Genomic DNA, 18208 nt, shown 5'->3' with positions numbered 1-18208 from the left:
GGGTTAAATGATGACGTGATTTTGGATCACTTGACTGGTTGGCGAGAGAAAACAACAGCAAGGTGGTAATTCCATTTATTCTCTTAAAGCTTAATTATTTGCTGAGATGGAAGTTATTTTGTAATGAAAATCATTAATTATTTAACTGGCATTAGGCTTCCCTGGCACTAATGCAATATTTAATCTTTATTTAGCACATGTAGTCTAATAAATGTTGAATAAATTGTTTGGCAGACGACCGGTCGTTGCACCGCATCAGCTAAAAGCATATCAACACATTGAGCTGCGTGCGCTTGCAGTCGGCTCCGTGTCCCCGACATGTAATTAACTGTGGAATCAGTTGCTTGAAATCACCTGACACTCCGGTCGCCCCTGGCAACGGTTTGACGCCGATGCAGCCTGGCAGCGGCGAGTTGACTGTACTGTGAAATACTGTAGAATCAAAGTGCGCCACGCACGGCGATGCTGCACGATCCAGCGGGGGGATCATCATCAAACGATACGGAGTCACGTGCAATGATGAGACATCATTTTAGCTGAATGTGCACACAGTTTTTTTTGGTTTTAAGTTTAATTGTTTAACAGTGGAAATAGCAGCTATAATGATAATGTTTTATTACAAACAGAAGAAATGCCACAAGGAGGACACGGTTGAGCTGCAGCATTAGCAGCATTAGCAGCGGTTTCACATGTGGATCCCAGTTGATGGGTGAGGCTCTATGTTATGCAGAACATGCACATGCAGATGTACATTCTTGACTCCGCAGGGTTCGATTTCCTTATCGCTGCGCCGCCTCCAGGATCAGCTGCTGCAGATTTCACAGTTCTTAAGAGAGAATATAAAACCTGGAGGTTATTATTGTGTGTGAGCGCCGATGGAAATGTGCATATCCAAACGTATGCGGAGGCTTTTTATTAACCTGATGTTTTGTTACACGATGATTGAAGCACTTAATTTCCATACTATATAAACTCGACCAGAATATAGTTTGGCTCCGTAGTGAAAAATCATAAAACAATAAAGGAACCGTTTGGAAATCCCTGTTTTTATACTCCCTCATGAACAGATGGGTGAGTAAGGCAATGAGCCACACGTAGCTTCAGTATTCTTTGGCATAGACTCTACAAGTTACGTTATATTAGTCAGACATAATAACTTCCCTTTTAATTACTTTCTTTTTCATTCAGTGTTTCCAGATCAGAAATCCTCTCAAAGTAGATGACGATGGCTGCGGTTCGGCCGTGTTTCACTACTTCCTTGCGTTCCCTGCGGATACATGAAGATATGAAGCGTGAGAAAAAGGCGTCTTCTGTTGCTGTGAACACATATGATCCCCGAGCGGTTGGTACATATGAGTTTTCATTAGCTGGAGTGAAGAACACATTGTTTTCCAAGCAGAAAATCCATTTGTTTCCATGGTGACGCTGGAATGTCGTCCTTTAGTCCAATTTCCTTGCCTGCTTGTTTTTTATTGAACTTCCAAAATGTTGATTGTCTTTTTATTCATTTTTAGATTGGTATAACAAAAAAATCTCTGAGTATTCTTGTTTTTTTCTTACATTTACCGGCATGTAATAAACATTCCTGCGTGTTAAATATAGTTGAGCTTCATATTGAACTTTACTAAACAGGAGACGAGAGAGAACGAGTTTCTCACGCTGTAAATATGAAGGTTTGTGGAGGGAGATCATTTGGAAACGCTCAAAGGGAAACTCATAGCTTAGTATTATTATCCTCTAAAACACTCGCTCCTGGGCAGAAACCACATGCATAATCAGTGCTTGTTTCTACATATAAAGTTTGTTTTATCTCTAAATGAAAACAGGTAAATTACAGCCTTAAACTCAGTAAAAGTAAATCCTTAATCACTGGATTTCATGTTGTAGTTCGCCACAAGGAACACCGCAGCTTATACAGCAGATTATACTTTCTCAAAGAATAAAGTTTGAACAAATTTGAAGTAGCTTCAATCAAATTCAACCCACGAACCCTAAAATACATTATAGGATTAATGTTATTCTGTTAAACATTAATCAATTAATTAATCTGTACTATACACAAAAATATTTCCACACTTTACAGATAATTTTGTGTCGTGGGAATTCTCAGTTTTGCTTTCGCAATGGAACAATAACGGCCTAGTTTAGTGATACAAGGCACGGCCTGTTGCACTTATTGACTGTAAAGCTTCAAATGGATCGTTATTGATTGATTATTATTCTATATTTTTTCCCTATGTTCGAATTGTAGATTAGATTTAAAATAAAACAAAAATGTCAAGGAATCCCGTAGCTTTACGTTGCATATTTGACCTAATCAAAATATATATTTGCTATCTTATTAAGCGAAAAAGGTATATAAAATTGGGTCTATACAGAAGAAAACAACATTCTTTGAGTTTTTTTTATAATTATAATCTCAGATTCTTCTTAATAATATTACCCTCTCCCACGTCTGTCATTTATTTATTTTTGACCTATAAAGGTCACCTATAATACACCATTGTACCTATTGCTGTACAGGATAAGACATGAACTAGAGAGTTGCATATTTTTGGTCTCACCTCTCCGTAAGAGGCTCTGAATTCAACAGTTCCTTTGAGAGATCACATGACACGTCTTACATAAGGAATGTTGTCATATCCAACTGTAAGTTGTACCCTTCAAAGTGAACAGATGGGGGCTGTCTTCTTTATCCTTGACTCCCGCTGACTGAATGGATTTAACCTTTAAGCCATACAATACCAATCTCGGCGGAGTCGTGGCTTTCGGTTACGAGTCAAAGTGTCACATCCGCTCAGTTCAATCTTCATAAATGACTACATTTTTATGGAGAGAAAAAAAGAAGGGAAGAAGAAGGATTTTCAGCACTTTTGAGATAATTTTTTGCTGGTAGAATTTCCCTTCCCCGAGCCTCAGCGACAGCTCCGCCCCGCAGACAAACAACACCAATCTCTCCGGCCTTAATGTCTCTGTTAATTTGTTTGCCTTGATCAAATAGAACTCATCACTCTGAGAATTTGTCTCCAGAATGTGTTCGCCGGGCACCGAGCTATAACTCAGCGCGGCCGCTCCATTAGTCAGGGAGAACCTTGACAGTCAGCCTAATTAGTTTGGTTGTGACAAAGGAGCTGTCTCGTGGAAAAAAACCCCCCAGAAACATCGATCCATCCAGCGTGTTTCTATAACGCCACGGATACAGTGAGCAGAAACACGCCCGTTTAAACGCTTTAAAGATGCGCCGTAAATACCACCTTCTTTGACAAGGAGGGATTTCCATTCTTGGGTTGTTTGGGAGCGAAAGCCTTTGGAAATATGTTGCACAAGCTGTCATTTATTGATACAGTAAAGATGTACCGCCTGGCTTTTTTAGCTTCCTTGGTGTCAATTTTTGAAACGCCTTTTAGACCTGTCAGTGTTGGAGAGCGAATGTGCCCCTCGAGGACATAAGACGGAGCGCTGAAAGCATTTGGTTCCTATCAATTTCCAATTTTTTCGTGGAGTTTTATCATATCCACTATTGCTTTTTATGGAGATATCATATAAACTAAAAACAAGTCATTTGCAGTCTTCAAAAATATGTTGCCTTTGCCGCAGCCAGACATTCAGAAGGAGACGGTCATCTATCATTCGAGTCGTTTTAACAGTAAGACGTTAAAGTCGGCGCTTCTCAGCCTCTCCTGACTCTCTCTGAAAGAACATAATCCAGAAACACACGAAAAAAGATGGGTCTTTAAAGTGTTCTATGGCATCGTTACTGCAGCTCTCCTGTGTGTGTGTGTGTGTGTGTGTTTCCTTTTGAAATATTAGCACGTCAAATATTCATGTTGTTAAATATTTATGAGTACTGTGAGTTGCTGTTTAAAGTTGCTCCACGGAATAATTGAATATACCTCCCGCGTGTATTCATGTCTGCATTTACTGCTTCGTTATGTCACTCAGTATTTTACAGGGCAGATTTTATATTGACTTCTTCCGCTCAGAAAAGCATTATGCAAATGATTGTTTATTCTGGAAACATGCTGCTCGATTAACTTTTTGCACTTTGTATTTAAAGGGTCAGTTATTACCAAAAATAAGTAATCATCATCCTGCGGTGCAGATATATATATATATTTTTTTTTATTGGACAATATTTTGAGCTATCCATCCCTCTCGGAGGGAGATAACTTAAAACCTGAACTATCTGCATGACTAGATACCACCTGGAGTGAAAGGACGTGTGTAGTACAAATATTGACCCAGAAAGAAGGTTATGCATGCACATAACTAAAATATGAGAAGACCACAGTGTACAGTACCTCAACGATCAAGTATGCAAGAAATGCAGTGTTGCGTGCAGCTCGAGAAAAATTAGCATTTTTTGTATTTTTCCATGAAAAATGCTAATTGAGCATGCAGTCTGTTGTTTTTGTTTCCCCTGATTAAAGTCGGTACAGTCACAAGGATATAAGCCTACTGCCGTCTCTCTGTCCACACATAGAAACATTATGTGTGTGTATTGTGTAATAATATCCTGCAGCATCATCAGACTGTAAAACGCCTGCAGGGACAAAAAGCAAAACTTCACTTGACCTAAAAAAAACAGAGGTAGAAACACGTGAGCACACGTAAGACGAGTCCACGGAGGTGATTGGGAGCTCTGCGGAGGGCAGGCTGGTAATGATTTCAGCATTTGAAGAAATCATTGCTCTAGTTAAAGCACCGGGAAGAAAACCTGTTGAGAGGCCTCTGAAGCCCCGCAGAAGCTCTGTAAGACACAAGCTCCGTCTTGCAGCGAGCATTTGATGTCGATTTGAGGAATAAACCGCAATCTGTGCAGCGGCAGCCTTTTGACGTTGCCAGAGAAGAGAAGCTGCGGCACTATTTCTCACATTAAGGCATATTGATTTCACCACTTCCTACAAACGATACACGAGTCGATTTGTGTTGCATTTTTCATCCCACCTTTTTGTTTATTTGCTTTGGTGAGTCTCAAAGCTCAGGGTGACGTTAAGAAAACGAAGCGAGGCTACTGTGTTCGATGATGGAGAAGGAGAAAAAAAAAACATCTATTTTCCATTCATCTCATCGGAGCCCAGAGAAGCGTGGCCCTCCAAATAGAATTAAGCCTGCCGTGCTGATGCAGCGTCGGGGGTTAATGGTCATCAACATTCATAGCCCGACTTGTTTTATCCGCTCCTGCGCTTTTGTTTGCACACCTTGCTGTTCAGCAAACGATCACTTTAAATGTAATGAAGTCTCGGTGGTTTTTCGGAGCCTGTTCACACAAAGAATTAAAAGGGGCGAGTTGTTGTTTGGATTTCTGTGATGTTGCTTTCCGTTTTGTTGGTTTTGCGTTGTGGAAACACGGGTTTAAAGCGAAATAGTTCTGGTGTGCCTCGAGACTCCATAGTGACAATTGACCATTCTCTAAATCCCTCACACAAACAGTAATTATTAGCATAGCTTAGCAACCAGCCCTTCCGAAAGGCTGCTTTTAGCTACGCTGCATTCATTAGCATGACTGGCTAACTAGCTTACAACCTTACAGCCAAGGACTACATCATAAACTACATTTGTTTGCAGGGTTATTAGTTACTTAAACATCACGTTTCTTTATATCCATGTCTTCTACGTGGCTAATCAGGAAGCTGGCTGTTTTTTGCAACATGTAGCTCCAGTCTTTTGGCATTTTATCGCGTAGCCATCGTGTGCATATTTAAGACTCTTTTCACAGGCTTCTTGTCTTTAAACAGTCGGCTGATCAAAAAACGTCAGGTAGTGACAGCGTTTTACAACAAACACATGCAGCTAACGTTAGCTTAGTAAGCTCGCTAAACCTACCATTATCAAACTAATTTGCGATAAATCGTTTTTTTACGTTTTTTTCCCATGAAAGATTATCTTTAAAAACCACAAACAACATGTGAAATTCATGGCACAATTAAAACGGGACCAGAAAATAATTTCGATCTCGCCATAGGAATACATGCATCAGAAATTCATATCGAGGTCCCATGTACCACTCTATAGCCTGTCCGGTTGTTAGGGTGGTTAGGTTGATGTGACCAGACAGGTAGAGACACAACTGGGTCAGTCAGCTACAGCGGACACGGATCGTAACGCATAACCACAGCTGTCTATGAGCTTCCCCTCATGTCACTGTAGGCGGCACCTGACAGACACGGCGGAACCAGCAGATCCTCGTCTTCTTGTTGATAACTGCACTTTGCGAGCTCGCAGCATCAAAATGCAGCCTGTCAGATACACTATGCATTTATGTGTGTGTGTGTGTGTGTGTGTGTGTGTGGCTAGCAGGCAGAGAGCCAGCGTGACCCAACTTCAGCTTTTCAGCTTTAGTGCAGTGCTGCAGACAGCTGTGCCACAAACACGCTGCTGTGGATCACCGCGAGGGCCTTTTATTTAGGTCACATTCTGTGCTTCAGCGGCCAACAGAAGGGATCTCTGTCGACTGCAATGAATACCTTTCGCTGGACGCGGCCCACTTCCTAAGTGCCCCGCAAGAAGCGGACACTGTGCGTGTCTGTGTGTGGTATCTGGTGTGTGTGTTTTGTGTGGGAGAGTGAGAATGTTGTAGATGGGGGTTGATTTTTCCCATTTTCTCTAGAATAATATAATATATTGGCTTAATTCTCTCCCAGAGTGATTTGAAGGATGAATAATTCCCCAATTTTTCAATTAAAGCAGCATCCAGTTTATAGCCACGTCTAATAAATTAATAGATCTGACTCACTCTATATTCATACGTATGAACACATCCTGCATGTGGCCTCCACAGCATCCTCCGGTTATGTAAAGAGCTGACATGATATGTCATTCCCTCGGTTCCTTTGTTTCCCCCCCCTCCTCCTCCATTTTTTTAATTTATTTTTTATTTACCACAGTGGCCTTTGGTAGTGCATTATAAATCGCAGTAATGAATTCCCCTCGCAGGCTCAGCCACACCGCTGTCACAGTTGCTACACCGGGGTTTTTGCGTGGGCTTCTTATTACCGTCTCGTTAGCTTCTCCTCCGGTCCATTGAAAGCGGCGCGGGTTCAGCGCTTAGCCGGCCGCGAACCCCCCCAGATGGGTAAGGGAAGGCAGGTTTAAGAGCCCTGATGGATGCCATTGTTTTCATGTCACCGTGTAAGGGAAAGGTCGTTTATTGCCGCTTGCCTCGACCGGCCCAGGAGCTGTCGGCTGGGTTTTACTGGCCAATTAGTTTGCCCTTAGAGGGGGACTAGAGGTAGAGCGGGAAACATGTGGGATCGGGCTGTGATCATTTGTTGTTAGTGGGTGGGGGGGTGAATGTGTGCACGAGCAGGTGTGGTATAAAACAGGAAATAAATGCACTTTTTCCCAATACTTTATGTTACATCATCTCTGCAGAAGCTCCGCATTCCCATCACCAATTTGTCATTTCTAACGGCACCCTTGAACAAAGCGCTCCAGCTGGAAATAGACTTGAACTCTTCCTGATACCCCTTCCTCCTTTGTTTCCCTCCGTTTTCCTTCATCCCTGTCACATTTTTAATGAAACCTACCGGAGAGAGAACAGAGAGGTGGAAGCTTGGGGACAGATTTGTGATGGTCGGCGACCACATGCCAAGTGACGGCTATATTTAGTGATTCTCCTTTTTTAAAGTTTTGAAGGACAAAAATAAAAAGGGTCCAAGTCTCGTCAACATCCCGTTTGCTCATCCGTGAAGGAGTGCCAAACAACATCTTCAAATGAGAGCCGATGCCGACGTGCTTTGAGTGTATGCAAATATGAGATATTTATAATTCTGTCTCTTGTTTGTTTGTTTCTTCCTCACGGCTGTGTGTTTCTTTGCAGAGCTCGTTTCGGGGCCCGTGCAGACTTCCCACGGCAGCGGTTTGGATGTGACTCGGCCACCATGACGATGAAAGGTCTGTCCGGCAGCCGCAGTCACCACGCGGTGACCTGCGACCCCTCCTACGACTCCATGACCCTGGGCCACTCGGACCGCCGCTCCTACTTCCTCAACACCGGGGAGGCTCACGCCGCCGACCACACCTGCTACAACCAGCGCAACTCCTTCCAGGCGGAGTGCGGCGCCTACCCCGACCTCACCGTCTGCACCTTCCCCCGCAGACATTACAGCTCCAATCATGAGCTGAAGGAGGAGTGTGGCCCTGTGGTGCCTTACACAGGGCCGCCGGGGAGCGGTAAGGGGAGTGGACCAGGCGGCGGGAACAACAACCGCATCCCTCCTAACCTGCTGGAGCAGTTTGAGCGCCAGGCGCCGGTTCGGCGTGAAGGCTACCACACGCTGCAGTACAAGCGCACCGCCGTGGAGCACCAGCGCAGCGACAGCCCCGGTCGGATCCGCCACCTGGTTCACTCCGTCCAGAAGCTGTTCACCAAGTCCCACTCCCTGGAGGGGCCCTCTGGGGCCGGCGGAGGAGGGGCCGGAAGGATGAACGGCAGCAAATCCAGTCCCGACGACCCGCCGTCGTCCTCCGGCACCCTGAAGCACAGCAAGCGCAGCAAGAGCAAAGACCGCTCCAAGTCGGAGCCCAAAATGCGCAGCGCCATCTCGGGCTACTGGAGCTCGGACGACACGCTGGACCGGGAGATGTGCCTCTACCACCATCACCACCACCACGGGGGCAGCGGCGGGGGCCTGCCCTCGGGGGTCATGACCATGGGGCGCCGCCCGGACAAATCCCAGTCGCAGTACTTCATGGAGTCCTACAACACCATCAGCGCCCACTCCCTCAAGACGTCACGCAGCAACAACGACGTGAAGTGCTCGACGTGCTCCGGCGGCGGCGGCATGGGCGTGGGCGTGCCGCTGGCGGGGGCCCTCGACGGCCAGGTGCAGCTGAAGAAGAGCTCGTGGTCGTCCACTCTGACGGTGAGCAGAGCGAGAGAGGTCTACCAGAAGGCTTCAGTCAACCTCGATAAAGCTCTGGTGAAGGCCGAGCAGGGACGCACCTGCCACTTCCTACAGGTAGATATCATGCTGTGTGTGTGTGTGTGTGTGTGTGTGTGTGTGTGTGTGTGTGTGTGTGTGTGTGTGTGTGTGTGTGTGTGTGTGTGTGTGTGTGTGTGTGTGTGTGTGTGTGTGTGTGTGTGTGTGTGTGTGTGTGTGTGTGTGTGTGTAAGTGATGTTATTATTTCTGTACTGCACAGTAAATGTCACGCCGCCCTCAGATAGCGTATTTAGCCTCTATATTTAGAGAGATAATTGATTTGATATAAATTGTGTAACAGGTCTGGTTCATATCCAAGCACCCTGATTCAGCATTTTTTTTTTTTTTTACAGCACAGGAAAGCAGACCAGAAACACCAATTTAATCTGTTTTCAGAGCATTAATGGCAAAAATTCAAATAGACTTTAGACTGTGCTGGTGTACTAAGATTGCATACATTTCTTCAAATTGGGATGAGTTTCAAATACAAGCCAGAGGAGAGACGAGGCAGGGAGAATAGAGGGGAGGTTGGGAGTGAAAAGAGAGTAAGTGACGGAGGAGGGGGGGAAAGTAAGAAAGCAAGAGTGAGGGAGCATAAAAGACGGAGTGAAAGTTCTGTGTGGTCTTGCATGTTAACAGCCTGGCAAACGGAGCGAGCAGATCAAGGAAGGATGTTGTCACCGCGGTGCGGCAACATTTCTCCCGGCCTAAAAGAGCCGTCGCCTTTTCTTCTTGAAAGGGAGACAGAAGGGGGGAAAACAGGCTTTCAGCCTGACAAGTTAGTCTGCAGACGTTTGAAATCCTTAAAACAAGACGTGCCATACGCTTCACCTGCCGGGTTGGAACCCCCGTAATCCGGGTTTGATGTTCACAGTCACTCAACGTGTTAAATATGTTGCCGTGAGGGTAATGGGATTAAAAAGCACGACTCTCGAAAACAATAAATTATTCTGACGTCATCGCGATCTCAGCCTTTCCCATGGTGCCACAGTCTGTAGTTTCCACAGCCATCAAAGCCCGCCCGGTTTCCTAGCTACGCACCAGTCCGTTGAATGATTCTCGGCTTCTCATTTCTTTCACTTCAGAGACGGTTCCCCTGGACAGCCACTCACACTGGGACTTGCATTGGTTCTGCTGAACAAAACCCCCTTTGTTTTCCCTCTCTCTCTCCATGTCATCTGTCTTTGACTCTCTCTCTCTCTCTCTCTTTTAGATTAGAGATGGTAGATTTTTGTTTGACCTTCATTAGTGTGTGTGAAAAGTCAGGAGAGCATGCAGAGGCCAGGCTACCGCAACATTTTGTCAAAAACAGATGCCAAAAAGAAGGCCCCCGGCCCCCGCATGCTTATGGTATGATCCAGCCTGCGTCGCTACAGTTACTATTGAATCAGTTAAGGCACGGAGGTAGTAGAAAGTGTTGCGACCTTGCTTTTATTCACGTGTAAGTACGTCTGTATGAGCTCTCATGACCTTTTGCCCTCTTCCACTTCACCTCAACTCAGGTGCCTCAGGACGACTGGAGCGGCTTTTCTCCGCTGGGGAAGGACGACGAGATCCCGTGCCGGCGGATGCGCAGCGGCAGCTACATCAAGGCCATGGCGGAGGAAGACAGCGGCGACTCGGACTGCAGCCCCAAACCCTCGCCCAAGGTCCAGGCGCGGCGAGCCAGCTACCTGAAGGCCACGCAGCCGTCGCTCACAGAGATGACCACGCTCAAGTGAGTCCGTTAGGAGCTGTTTGTCTGTTAAATATGAAAAATATCACAACTTCCAGGGCCCAACATGTCAAATTGCCTACTTTCTTTCCACCAATAGACCAAAAAAAAACTCTTCTACTATGTCTGAGTGTGTCTACGTTCCTCGCTCCTCAACACTATGTTCAAGTGTTCACTGTGCAGGTTCACTACATCAGAAGAGATAAAGGGAATGAAAGGAAAATTAAAAAAAAGTAGACAAACAGTGGAGATGAATGAGGTCGGTTGCTGCCCAACAGCACACAACTTAATCACCTGTTCTGTGTTTACAACTCAGACACATAGCCGGCCTCTACAATGGCAACACATCGAACAGTTGAGAACGCACGATGCCCGTTGGCGTACTGAAGTCTCTTCAGAAATGCATTGTGGGTTGAGAACATGCAAGAGATATTTTTTCTTTCTTTTTTAAAAGATCTGAGGTTAAAGACAGACGTGTAAAGATTCTCCCAGTTATTTCTCGTTGCATAAGGCAATCCCTGCTCAACCGCAGACTATTTGACAGCGTGAGCTCATGAAGTTTTCAGCGATGTTAGAGTCCATCAAGAAGACTTCTGTCTTGAAACGCGCCAAGCTAACGGCATCGTTCTTGGTTAAGTATAAGTTAACTTGAGGCGACACGAGGAGCTCAGTGGCTGAAGGAATAGGAGATTCAAATTTCAGAATTACTGAAGAATGTAATACATGATTAATTAATTGTGGATTCCTGGTTTCATACAAATGTAGTTCTTTTTCTCAGTGAATTTTGCTGAACAAAGTCCATGTGTGCAAGAAACATGCATGCAAATATTTAGCTGTGCTCATTTTTTAATTTTGCCTCGAAATTAAAATGAGACAAAAATGGGAAAAACTAAAGAGTACTACATCGGGAATGCCCTCTGATTTATCACGACGACACGTATCCTTTCACTAGTTTTCATTAGTGAACAGGAGTCGTCGTGAAAGCTGGACACACTCCAAGAATCGGGAACACGAGGGCTGTGACTGATTATCTGTGTAATATACAGAGATGAGGAGAACACCAGTGGGTGCTCAGTCATTGTTACTGGTTACACACACACACACACACAACCTTATGTAAGTGCATGTGGCGCAGCTTGGGGCCCACTAATGACTTGAATTTGGCCCCGGGAATGCCATCATCATCTGATGGGACCCGGTGGAACCGAGCAAAGCCGCAGTGCTGCACGTCGGAGATAGAGAACGAGGAGGGAGCAGCTGACGTCTTGTTTTCACACTGTGCATTATGGGAGCTGGCACCGAATCCGTGTTTTGCACTCCGCCGTGATTCAATAATCAGCTTTGTTGCTCCATATGTTTCCCGAGCTCCGTTCCCCGGCCATCGCGTCCTTGACTCGTGAAGAACTGCCCCTGAGAAGTTGTGTGATTTGTTTACTCTCAATGCTGACCTTCCTCCTTTTATTAAAAGGCACGGCGCAGATGAAGCATGCATTTAAACGGCTGGGATTATTCCCCGGCAGACAAACGAGCTCAGGAGAAAATGACATCCTTTCTAGTCCCCCTCGGCCGCTAACAGTCGACTTTCTTTTTTTTCTTTTTTTTTGCCGCAAATTCATTTATTCCTCGCCTAGATTTGATCATGTTTATTTTTTTTTCCCCGTGCCTCAGCGAGAACAGACATCCAAAAATAATGGGTTGCAGTAATCACATCTCTGTCTTTCTGTCCTTCCATCCCTCCAACCGTAATCATCGCTCCGTAGACTATTATTCTGTGACTGAGGGGAGGGGAAGGGGGACGAGAAGGAAGAAAGGAAATGGAGGAAATAGAGAAACTGAGGAGGCAGAAGGAACCGACTGACGGGAAAGATTAGTGAAGCAAGAAAAGATCCAGGAGTACATGAACACTTGGTGATGCAGTAGAAATCAACAGGTTTCGCCACACCTGATCCACGACTGTTAGAGGATGAACTTCTCCCCCCCTTTAGGTGGTACTACAGGCCGGGTCTGCCATTCAAGTTGCCACAAAAGACGTCGTCTGTGCTGCCGATAATCAGCCCCGCAGGGAAATCAAGAGGAGATGTGGGTAGAGATAATGGTGCGGGGTAGATTCCTCCTTGACTCGATCCCTCTGCGCATCGCACGCAGACTACAGTGGATGAAGTATATATAGATTTAAAAAAAAGAAACTGATTGATGCACCTCCTCGTTTCTCAACCGCCGCGAGAAATTATGATCAAACTTAAATAGCCATTAGGAGCGCGGTGTTATCAAGGGAAGGGAAACCCTCCCATTAAAATAGAATGAGCTGTTGATTTAACGAGCTGGCAATTGTGGAGTAACCACCGAAATGCTTTGATGTGGCGGCTTTAAGTAGATTTAAAAAAAAACCTGGAGGATGCTCCGGGTTCACGGAGAAGTATTTCAAGATTAGCAAGCGTTATCTGATAGTTGATCTGTCCTCTTCCTTTTCTTTCTTCCAGCCGAGAATGAGTAATCTAGTTTGCTGTGCTGCGGTAACCAAACTCTATTTTAAGGAGGGAATACATAATTAAAGGAGACCTGACCTGGAGGCAGAGAGTCATAAGAAATGTGTGTGTGTGTGTGTGTTTATACATGTTTTTTCTCTTCTAAACTCCCAAGTGAACATAAGAAAAGGAGTGAAATAAAGGGGGTTATTGGATCGTACTCCTCACAGTTGACTCGAGAATAGATGTTCTCATCATTTTCTCTCTCGTTGGAAGGCGGTTTACTAGGCCACGATGTTCATCAAGGAAAGAAAGCGAGTCAGCTTTTTAGGTTTTCATTTCCCCTGATTAATGAATTGTTTAGCTGGCATCCGACTGCTACATAACCTACACACACACACACACACACGTAGGCCAGATACATGCTGAGCGTTCAGATTGGAGGCAGGTGAGAGCTAACGAGACACCTATTCATCTTCCTTGGAGGTGGGGATGTGTGTGTGTCTGTGTTTTAACGTGAAAGTCGCTGGATTAAGTACACTTACACACACGTGACCCCTCCCCTCTCCTGGAATATGTATTCACCGTTAAGTGTTTTAGAACAAGGTGCTTCAAGGACGGACCTAAGCTACTGCGAGTGTTTCTCAATAGTCCTGGCTCGTTGATTAGATAAGAGTCTCTCCTGAAGCAATCGTGGATTGATCCGTATCTTCGGCTTCGAGTACTTCTGCAAATACCTTCTCTTACTCTCTTCTCGTTCCCCTTCTTTCCCCTCTATATCTCTTTTTTTTTATCCTTTTCTGCTCCTTTCCTTCTCCCGGTGCAGGATCTCCACAGAGCACTCTCCCAAACTGCAGATCCGGAGTCACAGCTACCTGCGGGCGGTGAGTGAGGTTTCCATCAATAGGAGTCTGGACAGCTTGGACCCGGCAGGGCTGCTGGCCTCGCCTAAATTCCGCTCACGAAATGAGAGCTACATGAGAGCCATGAGCACCATCAGCCAGGTTAGTGGCACCCAGGGGCCCCGTGCCTCTCCTTGCCTTCAGCCCTTATACCCCCCTCCCATTGTACCTCCACCGCTATGTCCAATAAGGTCGTGCAGGGGGGAGGAAATCCCATCCGTAGCTTTATTCTGAGGCCCGAATTAACAATCAGGTCACCATCCGGCAAAGTCTGAACAGTACGAAACCCCCCAATCTCCCAATTAGTGTATCCGTCTGTGTGCTGTTTTCTGGAGCTCAGATGATTACAGGCGTATTCGCGTTGGCTAATTAAACAGGAGGGCATGCAGAACCCCCCCCCCCCCTTCAGTCCCCTCCTTTTACCCTAATACGCTCCTTCTGCCTCGGCATACTTTGTGATGCAAAATGACACGCAAAAGAAAAATGGTTGTCTTCCATCTTCAATTTGGCATCTGCTACGTAAAGAGATGAAAACCGAGAATTAACATGCGACCGTGTGAGTTTCCTGAATAATTGAAAACGGGATTGGTTCCAAATGAAGACGGGCATTTGATGGTTGTCGAAGGATTGGCCGGGAAACAGTCGACGGCGGAGGGCTCGTTATTATCGCGGCTGCTGCTGGAACATGATGTTAGTCGTTTTGGATTTCCGAGCGCGGCTTCGTGCTCTTTATTCGGAGTGACAGCGGAGCTTAGCTTACCTTTTTTTTTTCGCCCGGGGTAACAGGCGATATGTACTTCCCTTCCAAAGCCCAGGGGCAACACTTTGCCTCATTGGCTGAATGATGGACCCCTTGAGACGTCCCTTCAAGTCCTGGCATGGAGCCGTCCTGGGGAGGGGAGGGGGGGGGGAGTGACACACTGGACCTGGCATCTGCAAAAAAGAAATGGCACTGGATAAAAGAGGTGCTGGTCGGCTCTCCATCTCACTCACGCACTCTCATGTTTGACCTCTCGTGTGCAGCGTGAGCTGACATCAGTGGATTGAATCGAGGCCCACTAACCTTTCTGACTCCAAGCTCTACAGTTTATACTCACACTTGTCTGACTGTACACACTCTCTCCACTGACACGCACCCCGACCGTAGTCCTTAGTCCCGGGCCACATCCCATTCCTAGGCTTTGTTTTTGGGGGTTTCTGAACAAGTCGAGGAATGGAATGGAGCTTCATGTCATCTGCCCTCACACAACCCGAATCTCTAACACACACTCATCTCACCAGTCCGTAGCGAGAGCTTTCTGTGTGTGTGTGTGTGTGCGTGTGTGTGTGCATTAGACCCTGTTTTGAAATCCAAACTGCACTCGCTGATGACGCCGGTGTAGTTAGATTTCCTGGCGTCTCATCTCCCGGTAGTCCGGCTTTGATATCTCCTAATGCTCACCTTTTAATAACAACACTTGTAGTGTTTCACTCGGCTGTACGGCCCCCTTTGAAGCTGTGTCCTACAGTGTTTCCTCCCCCTCTGCACTCCCTGAATGTTCTTTTATTTTTCTACAATATTTTCTTTTTTCCACCTACATTTCCGTGTATGACTTTAAAGCTTCACAAGGCAGGTGTGGAGGTACATATTTGACCAGTTTGAACTCAAACATCAGCAATTATGTCATGTGACACCTGCTGTTTGACTGCTGGGAAAATTGTTCCCTGCAATATTCATAGTCTGATTGCTTTTTTTTTTTAATAATGAATTTGAAGCAGGAGAACTTTTGTCAGTGAGAGGTTTTTTATTCGACCGCTCAGATATTTGTTTTTCTCTGTATCGACAGCAAACAATTTATTTTTGGCAAATATCGTGTATCAGCCTGCCTCAAATAATGTGAACACTGGAACACTGCCTTCTATTAGAGCACCCAAAGTGTGCTTTGGACATAAAACTCCTGCCTGGTGACGCTTTAATCAGTGAAATAGCTTTGTGACATTGAATCTTGCTGCAGAGACATGATTCTCTGGCTATTTGCTTCTGTAATACATTGTCCCGTCTTCTCTATATGGCACTACACTCAGGTACACCTGTGCATTTTCTATTTTTCACTTTAATGTGCTTGGGCGTGTGCGTGTGCGTGTACTGTATGTGTCGCGTCTGTCTCCCCCCTCTTCCTCAGGTGAGCGAGGTGGAGGTCAACGGCCAGATCGAGGCGGTGTGCGAGTCCGTGTTCAGCGAGATGGAGTCGCAGGCGGTGGACGCCTTGGACCTGCCCATGGCCGGCTGCTTCCGCGTGCGGAGCCACAGCTACGTGCGCGCCATCGAGAAGGGCTGCTCGGAGGAGGAGCAGGAGGGCGGCGTGGCGGTGGGCATCAGGAGGACCAACTCGCCCCCGCGTACCACCACCACCACCGTCAGGACCATCCAGAGCAGCACAGGTCAGGACTCATGTACTCATGGGTGAACATACATCATCCGTAGTGCATTATACATGATACATGTGCATAGAAAGGGATGTAATATAGATGTGCGACAGCCTCAACAGCATCAAAATAAATGATTTATTAGCGCAGTTAGCATGTAGGGAGATTCATCCTTCTATAAGGATCCTTTAAGCATCATCAAGTCCGATTTGTCATAAAGGAAAACGTTACCTGGGTCAGCTGACCGGGGGAGTACATTCGGTTTGCAAACCCTCCGCATTATTATCCATCTGACCCACTTTCTCTCCTCCAGATACAATTTGATGAATGCGGAACTGTTATTCCCACATAAGAGCTTATTGGAGCCGTAAAGCTCGCTGTGCTGCCGGGTCTTATTTTAGCCCTCTTGTGTGCCTCATGGTCTGGAGCGCTTTGCTTTCCAGCATTACCGCATGCAGTATTGATGCTGAGTGGCGCTGGCACCCAGCACTGGGGTGCTTCTGTGTGTTTTTTCCCGCCACGGATTCCAAAACGCCGCTCCCTCGCCTCGTGCACGTTGAGTCACCTCCCCCCCCCCCGGTGCACGCTTGCCTTTTCTCCTCCGTTTCTTTTTAATTATGCCAATTACAAGACAGCGTCCCCCCCCCCCCCCCCCCCCCAAAACCTCGCCGAGGTTACAGTCAGCTAATCAAACACATTTACTGCAAATGGGAAGAAAGGCTCCAACACATCCAGTCGATTCAAGAGGCTCGAAATTGATTCTGAGCAAACATTTGTTTAATGCCGTTTAAGGCTCGCCGCGGCTGACCTCATCCGACGCCATCATTTATTCCTCTAGTTAATGAAATTGGTCCAAATGTGAAGTTGCGTCCCGTTATTTTATCATTTCACATCTATTGACGATTCGGGGGGGGGGGGACAACACAATTAAGGGCGATAGAGGATTGGGCTGATTGTTCCGTTGTGTGGTGGTGGTAGTTATTGATCCGTAAGAGGAGACTGATAAGATCAAGAGAGGGACATTCGGAGCTCCTTCCCCGGAGGAAGAGGGAGATAATGAAGACCATCTATCAGGTGAGGTGTTGGAGGGACTAAACTCTGCTTTTTCCAGTCAGACAGCTGCATATATACTGCTGCTGCACGGGAAACCTCTCATGTCTCTCACACTCCTTGTCGATGGAACTGTCTTGATCTGTAATCGTTTGCAGAGAACGTTAAGATCACACCTTTAAACCCTCCTCAGGTGGTCTGCAGCTTCACAGCTTAATGAACGTCCATATATCCAACGTTGTGGAAGGACAGAGTGGAGATATGGTGGTTTATAATCCGACAATATGCCGCCGCTTCCGTCTGCCTCTCTCTGATTGGCTGCAGCCGAGGCTCAAAACAAGCGTGACAGCGGAGTGGGGCTCGAGTGATATATTATGAGGCAACGGGGAGAGCGGTTGGTAGTGATGGTGGGGGGATTGCCTCAGATTACTGTCATAGTTGTACAACCGCGCGATTCATCACCTGCTACGATCTCCACCGCGGAGTCGTCAGTCACTGTAATTAATTAGCTCCCTTCTCCTGGTTCTCCTCCTGGAGACGCTGGAGAGGGGAAGGAACACATCTCCGTCTACGTGTTACCCGCCTCGCTCTCCAAACACGTGCACTACCGCTACAGTCATGCCACGTCATTGCAGTTTTTCCTGACTCCTGCAGTGTGTGGAATACAGGGATCGCAGCTGATGTCAGACCCTTTAATTAACACCACTTATCATTCGTTAGCGCTCGTTGAAAAGCTGCTTTTTTCC

General features: G+C 46.3%; 1 protein-coding gene across 3 annotated transcripts in view; it reads left to right on the top strand.

The window, feature by feature from the left end:
• Window positions 1–18208, top strand: part of dlgap1b (discs, large homolog-associated protein 1b) — a 75752-nt gene that overhangs the window by 32974 nt on the left and 24570 nt on the right. For 2 of the 3 annotated variants that reach the window (XM_084033450.1, XM_084033452.1), the window contains exons 3-6: window positions 7823–8963; window positions 10428–10642; window positions 13931–14108; window positions 16169–16427. In XM_084033450.1, coding sequence (XP_083889576.1) covers window positions 7884–8963; window positions 10428–10642; window positions 13931–14108; window positions 16169–16427 — 1732 coding nt within the window. In that variant the 5' untranslated portion in view covers window positions 7823–7883. The remainder of the gene's footprint in view (window positions 1–7822; window positions 8964–10427; window positions 10643–13930; window positions 14109–16168; window positions 16428–18208) is intronic. The other variant, XM_084033451.1, reaches the window with a different exon arrangement.

The sequence above is a fragment of the Eutrigla gurnardus genome, assembly GCF_963514095.1.
Source record: "Eutrigla gurnardus genome assembly, chromosome: 18".
Taxonomy (NCBI): Eukaryota; Metazoa; Chordata; class Actinopteri; order Perciformes; family Triglidae; genus Eutrigla; species Eutrigla gurnardus.
Note: the sequence above shows the minus strand (reverse complement) of the source record. Positions and strands in the feature narration are given on the sequence as shown.